Genomic DNA, 17,448 nt, shown 5'->3' with positions numbered 1-17,448 from the left:
TTTAGGAAGAAGGTAAAGATGACCATTTTGACCATTTCATTCAATATTACACTGTATTAGGATCCCAAACAGTGTAGTAATGAAAAAAAGTTTAAAATAAAAATCTTGTTACCTAAGAAGGAATTTAAACAGTCATTTATAAATATGATTATGTACAAAGGAAATTGAATGAAATTATCTGTTTATCTTTCCTAACTTTGACAACCCTCTTAATACTTAATTTAATTATACTTTCAAGTTACATTACGTAAAATACTGTATTTATACATTTTATGAAAAACTTTTAATGAAAATCTTTGTATCATTTACATCGTTGTCTTTCTCTCAAGATACTCTTGAGTCATCTTATTTGTCAGAGGCTATCATCTTCACTTCTAAGTTAAATATTTTAAAAGGGCTTATTATTTAAAAATGATCTTCAAAATGATTATAGCATCAAACTTTCATAATTATGAAATTGTAAAATAGTTAAATCTGCCTAAATATCTGTTACTACTTTTTGGCCAAGTGAACTCTGTAATTCTCTAAAACTTTGATAATGAATGTGTGTCTCCCAAATTTTCAAAATAATTTAAAGAGTGTTCATGAATAATATCTGTAAAGATTCCCTTTTTCTTTTTTTTTATAATCCTCACTCTAGGATATTTTCTATTGATTTTTAGAGAGTGTGGAATAGAGATAGGGAAAGACAGGGAGAGAAACACATTGGTTGCCTCCTGCATGTGCCCTGACCATGGCCCAAGCCAGGGAGGAGCTGCAACCTAGGTACGTGCCCTTGACCCGAATCAAACCCGGGACCCTTCAGTCCACAGGCTCTATCCACTGAGCCAAACCAGCCAGGGCTAGACTCCCTCTTTCTTAACGGATAATTTCCACAGGAGAGGAAAACCTGCCTTATATACAGGGTGCGTGCCCCCCTCCCCTCCCCCAATGTATACACACTTTAACAGCAGATAGCTCAATTTTGAAAATGAAATGTATTTTAATTAACACTGCCTTTGTAATTATTCAATGTGTGTGTATACATTTTTTTGGGCCACCTATATTTTGTATTTTAACTGATTTTTTATATCCTTTCTATTCTTATTATCTTAATAGTTTTCTATTATTTCTTTGCTTTGGGGCTTTTCCTCATTTTACACAGATTAATTCATGTGATAATTGACTTATTTACTTATTTCTTCAGATATCAATTTATAGAAGAAGCTTTTCAGAATCAGAAAGTGATCATAGATACACTGATCACCAAATTGATGGAAAAAACAAAGTACATCAAATTCACAGGAAATCAGATCCAGAACAGGTAAATTTACATTTATATATTACAATAAATCATCTTTATATAATGTGTTAAGTATTCTCACTTTTAGAACAGACATTTTATTTAACTCACGGTGAAATAGATCTAAGTAAGCTGCCAGATGACTCAAATAGCACAGAGTTGATAAGACTTCCACAAAATTTTGGGTTTCTGGAAAGTTTGGGTTTGAAAGCATCTTTTCAGCCAGCCATGAAATTTAAAACTATTTTGATGATAGACTGCATTATAGCAGCTCACTTAAGTTGTCGATAATTCATCATTATCAGTGTTTTTCAATTTTAAAGAAATAACAGGCTTTTAAAGATAAAATCAACTGTTTTTGCTAGTGTAAAATATTTTAACACTATTATATACATAAATGCTATTTTAAGTATTACTAAACTTTGAGATGCCCCCTCTGGGCTGTCATCTTAACTGCAATGAATTGGAGACATTAGGACCAGGAGACAGGGATTGTTACACTGTTTCACACACCTTTTATTCCTTGTCAGGTACAATACTTACACAGTTTCTACATATTATTTATTATGTTTTTGTCTTCCAACTGTCCAAGGCTCCTGTCTCACAATTTAGTGATTGGTGGAGGAAACCACTGGCCTCTGTGAGGAAGAGGGAGTTTGTCTAGTTCCTTTTTTTTATCCCATTTGGGGCACACACTGACATTTTGCAACCTTTACAACACCTATGAAATTCTATATCCCCTTTCTTTTAACATGTCTGCCTAAATAAATCAAGAAATGCTTATTAGAAAGAGCCTGGATAAGAGAGGCCTCATAGGGGATTTGAGTGCTGTTTTCAGAGAAAATTTTGTAAGGCTTTGTGGTTCATCTTCCATAAGAGCAATCATAATTTTGGAACATGACTAGGGTTGGGCATTTGGGAATTTTTTTCAAGGAATTCCTTGGTTTACTTGATTTAAAAAAAAAAATCTTAAATATAAGTTAACTTTTCTTTTTCTTTTTTTTTAAAATTTCTTTATTGATTAAGGTGTCACATATTTGTCCTCATCCCCCCATTCCCATCCCACACCCCTCCCCATCGATGCCCCCACCCCCTGTTGTCCTTAACCATTGGTTAGGCTCATATGCATGCACATAAGTCCTTTGGTTGATCTCTCCCCCCTACCCCCACCCTCCCCTACCCCCCCTCTGAGGCCAGACAGTCAGATCGATGCCTCCTTGTTTCTGGGTCTGTTCTTGTTCATCAGTCTATGTTGTTCATCATTTCCCCTAGATGAGTGAGATCATGTGTTACTAGAAATATAAGAACCGAATGTGAGACGAGCAATAATAGTTATGCTGACAGGCAAATGAATCAGTCTGTAGTGAGTTTCTTTCTGGACCAACAGATCTTTTGAGACCCATTATTAGTAGTATAGCTAGTCATTATATATTGTGGTAATAACAGTTTTAGTGTATGTCTTTCAGTTTTTATTATTCTGATTAGCTCTCATTTCATTTTACCTTTCTCTTTCACGTAACTATAGTTAACCACAAACTATTTCCCTTACCATATTTTAATCATAATACTGTACTTTTCCAAGTAGAGTAATTGGTGAATTGGTGCATTTAAAATATTTTGTAACTGAATAATTGAAAACTTGTAATTAATATTTATAGAATAAGGAGAGATAATGATAGTCAAATTTCTACCATCTAGTGGCAGATGGTAGCAATTGTTAGATTACTAATTTTATGTGAAAGATCCACCCTTGGTAAAATTTACCCTTTTGACTTTTTTCTTATTCTTTCACAATGTAATAGTATTTCACTTTTTTTAAATTGACATATGGATGTCCATTTGCTCCAACTCCATTTGTTGACAAAACTATTCTGTTGCTATTGAATAGCCTTGGCACCTTTGTAGAATATCAGTTGACCGTATATATGTGTGGATTTCTGGACTCTGTTCTGTTCCATTGTGTTCATTTGTTTGTTTGTTTGTTTGTTTTTCGCCAATACCCAACTTCTTCATGATTATACCTTTTTAAACAGTCAGTCTTAAAATTAGTGTGAATTATCCAAATTTGGTGGGCTTTTATATTTTTAGTATTTTGGTTTTTGAATTGTAAAAATTAAAGAATCTTTGGATTAGGTGTTAATTGTTTATATCTTTATTGCCTACCTGATTATAGAAGATTAAATTTACTAGACTGACTTATTTGACCATTCATTTTCACACAAGTGCAAACATGGTACTGATTGTCCCTTTTTTATCCTGTCCTACAATCATGAGGATTTATATTAGTTTTTCTGAACCGCTAGCCAATATTGATGTCAAATAATTATCTTGAAGATTTTCCGACAGAGAATAAAATCTCTGTCTTTTTAGTCTTAAGAGATTTGGAGGGTAACTATGGGAGAAACAGAAGAAAAGAAGCTTTATTTCTCTTATAATATTCAGTGGGTGCCTCATTATCCTTTTCTGCTTTTGTAAGGTATTCTGGTGTAATGCTATGTATTTTCTTTATGTCCTCGATCTCTTTGAAAACAGCATTTCCATTTTTTCTAATTAAAGGAAAAAACTTATTTGGTGGTTGATTAAACATCAAGTAGTTATTTGGCTGCTTATTTAAAGACAAATGTGTTATTAAAAGTAACAAACTATTGTCTTTTTGCTTTTTGTATTCAGGTATAATGAGTACTGTAGTAGTTCACATGACTAAATAAAAGGGACACATTTACCCTTTCCTATTTCTTAGTTGCAGTGAATAAAATAGAACTCTTCCAGATTCATGGTTTTCTTTATCATCCTTTTAGGCTGAGTATTGATTTTCCTGGGTGTTACAATAATCTTTCCAGAACATATTTTCTTAAAATGTTTTTTATGCATTTTGATTTTAAGGTTGAATTAAATGACTATGTCTTTCAGAAGAATAGTATTTCTGCTGTATTATTTTCAAGAAAGCCAATTTAAACTAAAGCATCCTAGAAATAGCTGAGCTTTTAAGTGCTGAAAACATTTTGGTCTAATTTAGACCTTAAAAAATCAATTTTAAATATTGTAAAGCAATTTTCCTGCCTTATATTTCCCCCTTTTCATTTAATTTTCAGGATAATTGAAGTAAATCAAAATCAAAAGCAAGTGGAACAAGATATTAAAGTTGCTATATTTACATTGATGGTAGAAATAAATAAAAAAGGAAAAGCTCTACTGCATCAGCTTGAGGTAAGTTACTGTTAATGCAGCATACTAGTATGCTGTAGTGATTTAATAGAATTTCATATGTATTTGCGAATTTGAAATTATAGCCTTTTTCATATAATTGTTTTATGATTCAATAGTATTTCTTCTCTATTCCAATGTTTTCCTTTGCCAGGCTCTGCATTGTTAAGCTGATGATTTAGGCCTTTTTTTTTTTTTTTTTAATATATTTTATTGATTTTTTACAGAGAGGAAGGGAGAGGGAAAGAGAGCTAGAAACATCGACCAGCTGCCTTCTGCACACCCCCTACCGGGGATGTGCCCGCAACCAATGTACATGCCCTTGACCGGAATTGAACCTGGGACCTTTCAGTCCTCAGACCGATGCTCTATCCACTGAGCCAAACCGGTTTCGGCTGATTTAGGCCGATATAAAACAGTAGGAATGTCTTGTTTTTAAAAATGTCAATCTTTATAGAACTGTAGCCTGAAAAATTAGAGTGAATCTACATTAAGAAAGTTTAACTGAGGGCAAATATGAATGGGTGCTGTTATTTAATAGCATTTATGCGGTTGATGCCCATATATGGGATTTCCAGAACTTGGACTATTTATGGAAATGATAGAAAATACATTTATTGGCATATCCAGTAATAATTTTTTAAACCAAATTATATCATGATGTTAGTTTTGTTTGCTTTTTGTTAATCCTCACCTGAGGATATTTTTTCCATTGATTTTTTAGAGAGAGTAGAGGGGAGGGAAAGAGAGAGAGAGAGAGAAACATCGATGTGAGAGAGACACATCAATTGCTTGCTTCCTGCACAAGGCTCGACCTGGGCAGAGATCGAACCTGCAACCCAGGTACGTGCCCTTGACCAGGACCCTTCGGTGTGTGGGCCAGTGCTCTAACCACTGCACACACAGGCCAGAGTTATCATGTTTTTTTTTATAGATTATAATTATTTATTCCAGTTGATTTCCAAATAAAATAATTCTGAAGAAAAGAATTTAAGCATTTTTGAACTTTCGACATGCCTTATAAGGCAAATGTAGATAACTGAATTATTAGAAACTTTTGTGTGAAGTATTAAAGAAAAAAACTCAAGGGAGTAAATTTGAAGATCTAATTGGCTATATTAAACAATTCATGAATCCGGCAGCGTCCCATCTAGCAAGTAGGTTGATACTCCCACTAGGAATGTCTTAATTCTTATTTACTTCACAGTGTCAAACATAATGCATTGCTTGCAGGAGAAACTCTATAAATGTTGAAGAGATGAATCATTTTAGAGATTCATTGAAGTGACAGTTTTGCATCACCAAAGGGGTGGAGTGCAATTGAACATAATTTTTGGAAAGATACACTAAGTTAACTATGTTTAGTTCTCAACTATATACATTTAACCTTACGAGATATTAGGTAAAAGGAGGTGCCTCCTGCCCTTAACATTTTATGGTGTTAATTGCTAAAGCCAGTACTTCGAGAGAAATGCCCATGGCATTTTGGATAGTTGTTTCCCACTGCAGATAAGAAAAATATTACTATCTTCATCAGCTGTTTTATGTTTCTGAAGATCAAGATCCGAATTCACTGCTTGACTTCAAATAATATGGAGGTTACAACTTCTACATGGTATATTAACTGCATGATATTTTAGAATTCTTTTAGTATATTGATGCAGAAGGAATTCACAGTAAAGAAGCAATTTAGAATGGGAAAAGAGTAAAAGAATTGTCATGTTTGAAGATTAGAAAAAAACTCCTAGAAATAATTTAGTTCAACATCTTTTTGTTGTTGTTAATCCTCACCGGATTAACACGTACCCTGCACGTACCCTGATCAGAGCTGGGGGATCAAGCCTGCAACTGAGGTACATGCCCTTGACCCTTCAATCCTCAGGCCGACGGCCAAGGCCAACATCTTTATTTTATAGTTGACAAAATTATATGGTCTTTGTTAGAAAGTTTTGTCCCCTGCAAAGCAAGGCCACTATTATGGTTTAGCATCTATACTGGAAACAAAGACTAAAATAATTCTTTGTTCTTTTATAATCAAACTAGCATTCCCGTTGCAGGAAAAATCCTGCAATAGGATTTCCTGCTGCACTCTACCCTGCCTCCGCTCCGCCCTTGTCGCCTGCCCCGCCTTCTCCTCCAGCCCGCCTGCTTTTCCCTTCGCCCCGGCCCTGCCTCCGCTCCGCCCTTGTCGCCTGCCCCGCCTTCTCCTCCAGCCCGCCTGCTTTTCCCTTCGCCCCGGCCCTGCCTCCGCTCCGCCCTTGTCGCCTGCCCCGCCTGCTTTTCCCTTCACCCCCGGCCCTGACTTCGCTCCTCCCTTCTCCTCCCCCCGTCCCCCTGCCCCCCTACCCCCCCCCCCCCCGGCTTGCTTGCTTCTTCGAAGCTTTACTCCCTTCTGCAGCTCTTGGCTTCTTTAGACGCTGTCTTGATATGCAAATTAGCCGCCATCTTCGTTGGGGTAATTTGCATAGTCGGCCTGATTGGTTGGTGGGTGTGGCTTGGCTGGTGGGCGTGGCTTGGGTGTAGCGAAGGTGCGGTCAATTTGCATATTTGTCTATTATTAGATAGGATACTTATTTAGTGAAGAATTATTCTGTCCAGGAAGAATCAGACCTTATTTATAGTAACTGTTTTTTCAAGGTTCTCTGTTTCTGTTTTAATAGCTACATTTAAACAATTTAAAATGTTTTCAAAGTTCTGCTTAATATAAAAAGTGACTTCAAATTGCTTTCTCAGAGATCAGTAGTGGCTGTGGTTATTTCCAAACTTCATTGTAAATCAAAGTTACTTGCAGATTAAAAGAATAAGAAAAAATGTAGGAACAAAATATGACCAAATTCCCAATCTCTAGGAATGAATTTAGTTATCAGTATTATTTTTAATCAACGTTATTACCTTACAATTTTTATAGAACTGTTTAAAAATGTTTTTATTGATTTTAGAGAGAGGAGAAGGGAAAGAGAGAAACATTGATGAGAGAGAAACATCTATCGGCTGCCTCCTGCCTGCCCTCTACTAGGGATCGAGCCCGCAACCTGGGCATGTGCCCTGACCAGGAATCAAACCAGTGTCCTATTGCTTCATGGGTCAATGCTCAACTGCTGAGCCACCCTGGCCAGGCTACAGCTGTACACCTTTTACAAATGCCTCTAGTCCTCATACCCTTTCTTCTGGCATGTTTTATCTAAGAATCAAGAGAAATCAGCCCAAATAGTTGTTACTATGGAATACCAAGAAACTAGACCTTCTGATTCTCAATTTGCAACCTAATTAAAAATAAACAGAATTTCTATTCTTTCTAGAATGTCTCCAAAGAAACAGTTTTCACAGAGGTCAGAAATAATGTAATAAGTAAGTTATCTCTGATATGACAAAGCCATTAACAGTCACTGCAGTTTTTTTCTTAATTCAATTTAGCACATGTGTATTTTCAACATTTGAAACTGACTATGGCTAGGATCTAGGTTCTTTTTTTATTGAGACTATAAGTCCATATTGGAACATAGCAATTTTACTTTAAACTTTTTTTTTTTAAGCCAGTAGAAAGCCCTATTTTCTTTCTCTTTCCTTGCCAGGTAAAGGAGATTTTTGGATAGAGACCTTTAAAATAACCCAAGTTCAGTGCTCTTCACTTTTTATTAACCTGTGTTCTTCCTTGTGTACTTCCCTAAGAGAAAGGTAAATCCCTCAGAGAGAAATTCTATGTACTGCTTTTCTGTAGCTTTTCTGAGAGTGCATTGGCACATTAGTCACTAAATCAGTGGGTTCCCATGTAACTCTCACTAGACAAAAATAATGTTATAGCTTTTTTACCACATGCAAAGCATACATGTTGTCTGCCATATGGTTGCAATGAGGAGTAGAATGCCTAAAAGGTGAAATCATGTGATTGAATAAATTATGTGATCTGGTAACTTGACTAGATTGCTGGAAAGGTTACATTTATTTTATTTGTGGGTATTGAATTTAACAGTCATTTACTGTATGATAGCTGATCTACAGCTTTTTGTTCCTGTTGGATATTGGAAGATAACATGAACAAAAACCTAAGTCCCAGAATATATAAAACCAGACTGAGGGTGGAGGTTAGGGGCCGTGGAGGCCATGGTGGTGGTGGTAGCGGTGGCTATAAGGAGCATTTGTTTTGCTGCATTAAGACTGACCCTTTGTACTAAGTGGGGAAAAGCAACACTAAGAGGATTTTCAGTTTCTTAAAGGTGATGGTTATTCTAATATGTTAATCTGAAAATGACCATTAAAATATGTTACAGACAGAACTAATTTTGAAATTATTTTCTTCATTTTAGACCCTAGCAAAGGACCATCGCATAAAACTTATGCAACAACAACAGGAAGTGGCTGGACTCTCTAAACAGTTGGAACATGTCATGCATTTTTCTAAATGGGCAGTTTCCAGTGGCAGCAGTACAGCACTACTTTATAGCAAGAGACTGGTAAGATAGACCAAGTGTGGTATTTAATATTCCATCAGAATATAAAGAGAGCCCTGGCTGGTGTGTCTCAGTTGGTTGGGCATTGTCCTGAGCACCAAAAGGTTGCAGGGTTGATTCCCAGTTAGGGCACATGCCTGGGTTGCGGGCTTGTATTAACCTACTTTTGCCCCCACCCCTTTATACAGTAAACCCTCAATTTAACAGACTTCAGATTTAACGGACAAAACTTTTAGTTCATATGTCATATGTGAAAATTAACACCCTGTTAATTTTAAAATGCTTTTTAACCAAGATTTGCTTATAATTAAATTAACAGGGTTTTGTTTTTTTTAAACAAAACTGTTATTTTTAACAAATTCTACCGAGCAGGGAAAAAAACAGTGTAGTAATTTTGCCGACATAAATATTACATAAAATATCTAGAACTGTGGTCTACATATTTAAATCCAAGAGTCACCGCTTGTAAACAGTGTTTGGCAAACATTAGCATATGATCACACTGCATCTCATGTGCATGGTAATTGGTTCTGTTGTTAACGTGGCATGACTTTCTGCAGCAGTTTTAACGTGTTCCGATGTGTGCTAAGCCATGCCTCAGTCCCTGTGCATTTGTTTACTCTCGGTGACTGGTGAATGTGTGCATTTACTAGACTTATTCAGTATAAATTTAAAATTACAGTAATACATAAGAAAACTTTTCTGTGAAATTAAACTTTTCATACATGCTTAATTTTAATTACACAAACGTGTCTACATAAGTAGAAACAGGTAAACTAATTTGTCACTTTTTTAATACATGCATTCAGAAAATCTACTTTATTCTATAATGGACTTTCAGCTTTAATACTAGTCGATACCCCCTTGCCTAAATTAGTCTGTTACAGTGAGGTGTTACTGTATTGGATTTTTTAAAATACTGTTTTAGCTGATAGAGAAGCACAAGTCCTTCATGCATTTCCTGATGGGCATGTGCTCTATCATCGTGCTCATGTTCACAGATTAGAAGCTCCAGGTCATCTATTTGGGATTGGGGTGTGGGTAATGAATGTAAAGCCTTCTCTCCACCGCTCCCCCACCCAAAGGTTTTGGTTGGTGGAAGAGGGGTACCTCAAGGGCCCCACTGGGGACAGTGCCAGCTATTGTCTCTCTCCCAAGTGGCTGGACTCAAATTCACTCATCTACCACTAGGCTCAGACTATCCAGAAGAAAATCAATCTAGGGAAGACAACATAATTGTCCCCTTCTTCCATGTTGTTCTCTTTTTCTCCTGTTTTTCTTTGGCCTTGTGGTCATTTTTCCAGCCTTTTCTTCCAGCCTCCATCTCCTATTTAGAGAGTTATTTGTAACCCCAAGTTGATAAATCTATTGATTGCAAGAGTAGATAGGTAGGTAGGTAGGTAGGTAGGTAGGTAGGTAGGTAGGTAGATTGATTTGTAAAACTACCATGTCACTCCTATATTGTTCTTTTCTAAGTTTTCTCTGTCTTAGTAGCAAATGAATTTAATACTAATAATAGTAAATTTTTCCTGATTACCTATCGTGTGCCAGGGACTAATTTTAATATTAGTGTAAATATTCTTGTAATATTTCCTTAAACTTTTATGAAATAGGTATATCTTTCCATCCTCATTGTGTGGGTGATGAAACTTATGTATAGAGCTGAGTTTAAACTGCCTAAGGTCACACACCTGAGCCCAGAGGCTGTGTTCCTCTTGTTCTACATTGTTTATTCTGTCAGCAGTATATTTCAACCCATTTACTAGAGAAAAGTGGCTTTAGGATTTGATGAACTATTTTGACCAGGCGTCCTCAAACTACGGCCCGCGGGCCACATGCAGGTGTTTTTGCCATTTTGTTTTTTTACTTCAAAATAAGATATGTGCAGTGTGCATAGGAATTTGTTCATAGTTTTTTTTTAAACTGTAGCCCAGCCCTCCAACGGTCTGAGGGACAGTGAACTGGCCCCCTGTTTAAAAAGTTTGAGGACCCCTGATTTTGACAGTACTCTTGAATCTTGGTACTGAAAATATGATTGCATAGTAACCACCTAAAGATTCTGGTTCAGTGGATCTGGAGTGGAGCCAGGTTTTGAATTTTTAACAAGCTCCCATGTGATGCAGATACTGTTTTCTGTGGACCAGGACTTTAGTATTAAGGATATAGGACACATTTAGTCATTGGAGGTAAAAACATATAAATGTTCTTAAAAATTCCTGCTTTCCTTTTCATTTTATTAAAGATTCCACATAAATGTATACTTTATAATCAGATTATGATATCCAAATCAGTGTTCTGTTCAGCTATTCCATTTTTTGGAATCAAGTGGCAGAAATTTCTAATGACCATTTTGAAATAATGAAATGCACTTCTGGATCAGCTTTTATAAACTAAATCCAAATGCTGAGTGATTTATTAGAAAGTTGATTTGCAACTATTTCTGATCATGAATTGTATTCAACTCTTATGATTTTTTCCTTTCATAATAATCAATGATGTAGTCTTAATCTTTTTTAAAAAATATATTTTATTGTTTTTTACAGAGAGGAAGGGAGAGGGATAGAGAGTTAGAAACATCGATGAGAGAGAAACATCAATCAGCTGCCTCCTGCACACCCCGCACTGGGGATGTGCCTGCAACCAAGGTACATGCCCTTGACCGTAATCAAACCTGGGACCCTTGAGTCCGCAGGCCGGCGCTCTATCCACTGAGCCAAACCGGTCAGGGCTGTAGTCTTAATCTTTAGGTCTTTTTTGTAAAACTGCTTCATTGGTCTAATGAAAACAAACAAACAAACAAAAAAACCTTCTACGTAGTACAGACCTTCTCTGTTACTGATGTTATTTATGTATGTAAGAAAGCATGTTATTCACACATAAAATAATCAGATACTCATTCTTATCAGTATAAAATTTTGTTTCTCTAGTTTTATTCTATAATTTTGTTAGTAATTATAATAGGAGAAAACAGTGAAAATAGAAGATGGACCCTGGCCTGGTTGCTCAGTTGGTTGGAGCGTTGTCCTGTTGTGGGTTCCATTCTAAGTCAGGGCACATAGGTTGTGGGTTCGATCTTCAGTCGGGCATGTACTGGAGGCAACTGATCGATGTTTCTCTCTCACATCAATGTTTGTTTCTCTCCCTCCCTCCTTCCCATTTTCCCTCTCTCCGTCTCTCTGCCTCTCTCCCTCCCTACTTCCCTTTCTCTCCAATAAAACAAACAAACACATACAAACCATTAAATATATCCTCCGGTGAAGATCTTAATAAAAAAAGAACTCCAAGATAGGTTTACTTAATCTGCCCAATCTTTTGAAATAGGAGAGAGGATGTTTGTCTTCTCTGTTACTTATAGGAGAAAATAGGCACAGAGAATCATAAAGAACTAAAATTACCAGATTTCCTGATCATGTTTTTTTCTAAATTTTAAAAGCCTATGTAATTCGAGTTGGCCTTAGTGCCTATTTAGAAAAGGATATAGTTAATAAAATAAATTGCCTGTAATGCATGCAGAGTTAAAGCTTATGATTATTTTTAAACATTTGAAGGATTTTCAGTCTCAGGAAATTAGAAAATCACCATATTATGCCAACTGTGTTCTTTAGAGCTCTTATACTTTGTAAATATGATGTTTACCCACGTTATTCTTTAAATGTATTTTTACACACTTAGAAGGACTTCCAGTCTCAAAAATTTGAAAATTTGCTCTTATACTACCTGTTTTTTTTTAAGAGTTCTTATGCTTTATAAATATAGCCATGTCTACTCAGGTTATCCTTTGAATGATGGCTTTTACATACTTAAATATAAAAAAAAGTCTTGCTGGTGTGAAATTTCATTCTTGGATTGTAATTCTTAGTTCATCTTTTTGCTTTAGGAATTGTAGTCAGTAAAAGACCAGACCTATTGGAATAGCAGAATCCTTTCAGAAGTCCAGTTTTAAATATATTTTAAAACATTTTCACAGTATTTCCTTAGGATTCTTCTGTTACCCTTACATTTATTTAGAAGGAAGGTAAGAAATATTGACAGAAGAGAGACCAGAAGAATAAAACACAGGCATTCTTTTTTTTTTTTTTTTTTTTTTTTTTTACAGAGAGGAAGTGAGAGGGATAGAGAGTTGAGTTAGAAACATCAGTGAGAGAGAAACATCGATTAGCTGCCTCCTGCACATCTCCTACTGGGGATGTGCCTGCAACCAAGGTACATGCCCTTGACCAGAATTGAACCTGGGACCTTTCAGTCTGCAAGCCGACGCTCTAGCCACTGAGCCAAACCGGTTAGGGCCACAGGCATTCTTTTTACTAATAGTAGATATTTCTATAATACTATAGATAGATTAGGAAACTGTTAAGGGTATAAGTAGTAAAAAGGAATTCTACAATCCTATTCCCTTTTCCCCATTCCCCGCCCCCCTCCCGCCATCTAATTGATCTTCAAAGACCTTTTTTATGTTTCCTGATGTCTCTTTGCCATTTCCTTATTTCTGATCCTCAGAACATACTTGGGTTCTGGTACCCTTTCTGAAAATGCCTCCTCTTTCTCCTGAGTAACTAATGTTCATCTTTTTGGAGACTGCCAGGTTCATTTAGGTTCGTCTTCCTTACCTCTTCACAGCCTCCAGTGACCAAAACTGGGTTAGAATCTCCTTCTCCTTACAAAGCTCTTATGCATATGTCCATCATGCTATTATTTACTTTCATCTACTGTTATTACAGTTGTGTATTTTTCTATGAATTTCATTAGATCATACTTCTAAAAGTAGGAATTAAGGAACTCAATGAAAAATTGGTAGTGAAAAATAATAATTAAAGTACCAGATAACATCTCCTACCAGAAGCTGTAAGTATAGATGAAACTTTGTTAATTTATAGTGTTGGGAACTTAGAAACATGACATTTTTTTTAATGAAATATTTTTTAAGTTTATGTAACTTAATACAAGACAGTTACAGTACTGCAATCTCAAATGCTGTTAGGACATCCTTCATATTTTTAAAAAAGTTTTTGCATTTTGAACAACAGCTAAGTTTTCAGTGTGAAACCTGTGCTCATTTAAGTGTAGATACGCCTGAAGAGATGAATAAATATATTTAATGACCATTGTTTATCGTCTATACTACTTAGGCTTTATGATTTCTCAGCATTATTTAAAATCTGCATCTGATGGAAGGAGACATGATTTGGGGTGATGAACACATAATACTATTTACAGAATGTGTTGTGGAATTGTGTAGCTGAAACCTATATAATTTTTTAAAATATATATTTTTTTATTGATTTCAGAGAGGAAGGGAGAGGGGGAGAGAGCTAGAATCATTCATCTGCTGCCTCTTGCACAACCCCTACTGGGAATCGAGCCTGCAGTCCAGCATGTGCCCTGACCAGGAATCAAACCACAACCTGCTGGTTCATAGGCTCAACCACCGAGCCACGCCAGCTGGGCCTATATAATTTTGTTAATCAATGTCAGCCCAACACATTCAACAAAAGTAATTTGACAATAAGAGAGTTCTCATTTTTACATTGAATGGCAGTAAAATACAACCAAAAAAATGTTGCTTAAGATAAGGAGCAGAGTTTGGCCAACTTTGACATTACTTTTAGACCTTGCCACACTAAATTGGCAAATAGATATTAGCTATCTGAATTGTAAGTAAATTCTGTGTCTTGTAGCTTTTCATCAGCAAAAGTTTACAGTTTAGTATCTCAAGGGGAAAAAAAGTATCGATGTCCTAGTAGTTTACCTCAAAGTTCCCTTTAATTAAAGCTGATTTTCTTTTAAGGAAGTACATTTCTGATTTTTTTTTTTTTGGGGGGGGTGGGGGGCAGGTAAAAGAGCTTTTACTGCTCAATTTCCATACTAAAAATTATAAGATACTCAAAATGTTAAGTCAGTATATTTACCTAAAGACAGAAAAAAAGTGTTTTTAAAGAAAAATGATCATCTTTCCTTTCTGTCATGGACTCATCAGCATGGTGACTGAGGACTCAGGGTAGTGAAGATGGTTGGGGGATTACACTGCATGAGGCTAGCAGCCAGAGATAGGAAGTGGTGAGTGGAGAACACAGAGAGAGTGAGCAGAAGTATTTCAGATTTTGGTTACATTAAGCAAATAAGTGAGTGGATTGAGGAAATAAGTAAATATATTGAGGGTAATGGCAGCTAATATTTTTGCTAAAGATACAGTCATAAGGTGCAATAGATTGGAATTAAAAATATAAGTATGAACTCACGACTTATACACATATACACAGAGATCTGGAAATAGTTATAGGTGTTTATATATACATATATGCACACACACATAATATGTAAATGAGTGTGTGTGTTTGTGTTTGTGTTTGTGTGTTACACCACAAAAGCAATGAGCCCAATGTTATTCCAGATCTTTGTTTCTAAATTCCAAGCAAAGTGAAGAAAAGCTCAAATTGTACTCCGAACATCTTTTACCAGAGACCTGCTGGGGACATGTCAAAAGGACCAGGATCCAGCTTAAAAGGGCTCTTTCTGGGCAAATCAACCAATTTGAAACTCAAACTAAATAACTATAGTAATGAATCAGAACACATTGAATTAAGTAGGAATATGTGAGTCCATGATGATAAACAAGTAAATGATAAAGAAAAATTTGTCAGAACATAAATTAATAAATGTCATATGATAGCCAGTCAACCTTAGGGACTGATCTGAAGTAAGATTTGTTTTATCTGTGGAAAAGGTTGAGGAGAGGAAAGGGATTTTGTGTAATTGGGATGAGAGAGAAAGAGGTGTTGAGGGTATATGCAAGGAAATGATGATGATGATTGACCCTGGGATTTAAGCTTGATAAGAAGGAATTGAGGGCTAAGAGGGTAGGGATAATGGTAAGGTAATATTGATAGGACAGGGAAAAATTGTAAGAGCAAATGCTTATAGGACCTTTAAGGTTTGTGAGAGTGTTTGTATCTGTGCAAGAAGAAGCAAGCTATAAGGAAGATCACTTAGGTGGATGTTAAAATCACCAATAATTAATATAGTAGTAATGGTGACGATGGTTATAGTGAATCAGGAGCTAAACTCTTCAAAGGCTGAGGGAGAATGACTCAAGTACTCACTGAGGACTGCATGTGGGTGGGAGGATGATGACAAGGAACTCAAAGCATAGGAACAAGGAGAACCATTCCACTAACTAGCAGGCCTAGTTGTTGGCTGTACTTATACTTCCTTAGCAGAGATTAGTTTGTCTTTTCTGTAACTCAGTAGCCACCTAATCTAAGTTCTGAATCCTTCGATAAAAGAAGTAGTAAAATAAATAAAAGAGCAAAATGTGTTAAATTTTTTTATTTTAAAAATACTAAGTTGGTGCTTCTGTGATGTTAATTAAAAGACTGACCTTTAACCTGTCACTTTAAGATACTCTTTAATTTTGTATTCAACATCATAACCAACTAAACTATACCTCAAAAAAATTGTTTTATACCTCAAAATTTTTGATGTTTTGAAAAGAAAGCTGTTATAGGTCTACTTTTTTATTTTATTTTTAAAAATATATCTTTATTGATTTCAGAGTGAAAGGGAGAGGGAAAGAGAGATAGAAACATCAATGATGAGAGAGAATCATTGATTGATTGCCTCTTGCATGCCCCCTATTGGGGGTGAAGCCTGCAACCCAGGCATGTGCCCTTGACTGGAATCAAACCTGGGACCCTTCAGACTGCAGGCCGATGCTCTATCCACTGAGCCGAACCAGCTAGGGCAGGTCTACTTAAAAAAAAAATGTTTTGCAGTGGATAGTGCAAATGCACATAGCTAGTACAGATCAGCCCGGAGCTCCTGAGCTTCAAATTGCTGTGTCTAACTGCACACTGGCCATCTCCACAGGCTCTCTGTGTCCTACCCCTCAATGTCCATGTGCTTGTTACTAAAATTTGAAACGTGGGAGTCAGCCTTGATACCTCCCTCTCCTTCAGCATCTCTTTCACATTTAAATGATCAAAACACTCGCTCATTGGATAGATAGAGCATCAACCTGCGGAATAAAGTGTCTCGAGTTCTATTCCAGTCAAGGGCACATGCCTGGGTTGCAGGCTTCATCCCCAATAGGGGTCATGCAGGAAGCAGTCAAATCAATGATTCTCTCATCATTGATGTTTCTCTTTCTCTCCCTCCCTCTCCCTTCCTCTCTGAAATCAATAAAAATATATTTTAAAAAATGTTTTTATTGCTTTTTGGAGAGAGGAAGGAAAAGGGAAAGAGAGAGAGAGAGAAACATCAAAGAAAGAGAAATGTCCATCAGCTGCCTCCTGACATCCCCTACTGGGGATCAAACCCACAATCTGGGGATGTGCCCTGATCTCTTGATTGGTGCATTGGTCCAGTGCTCAACCACTGACCTGAGCTGTCTGCTTTTTTTTTTTTTTTAATTTCAGAGAGGAAGGGAGAGGGAGAGAGGGAAACATCAATGATGACAGAGAGAATCATTGATCATCTGCCTTCTGCACTGGAGATCAATCTGGCAACTCAGGCATGTGC

General features: G+C 36.3%; 1 protein-coding gene across 3 annotated transcripts in view; it reads left to right on the top strand.

The window, feature by feature from the left end:
• TRIM24 (tripartite motif containing 24) overlaps positions 1–17,448 on the top strand; it is a 104,415-nt gene that overhangs the window by 57,085 nt on the left and 29,882 nt on the right. For all 3 annotated transcript variants that reach the window (XM_028159028.2, XM_008150491.3, XM_008150490.3), the window contains exons 5-7: positions 1,187–1,303; positions 4,375–4,489; positions 8,791–8,937. In XM_028159028.2, coding sequence (XP_028014829.2) covers positions 1,187–1,303; positions 4,375–4,489; positions 8,791–8,937 — 379 coding nt within the window. The remainder of the gene's footprint in view (positions 1–1,186; positions 1,304–4,374; positions 4,490–8,790; positions 8,938–17,448) is intronic.

This window comes from Eptesicus fuscus, chromosome 14 (assembly GCF_027574615.1).
Source record: "Eptesicus fuscus isolate TK198812 chromosome 14, DD_ASM_mEF_20220401, whole genome shotgun sequence".
Taxonomy (NCBI): Eukaryota; Metazoa; Chordata; class Mammalia; order Chiroptera; family Vespertilionidae; genus Eptesicus; species Eptesicus fuscus.
Note: the sequence above shows the minus strand (reverse complement) of the source record. Positions and strands in the feature narration are given on the sequence as shown.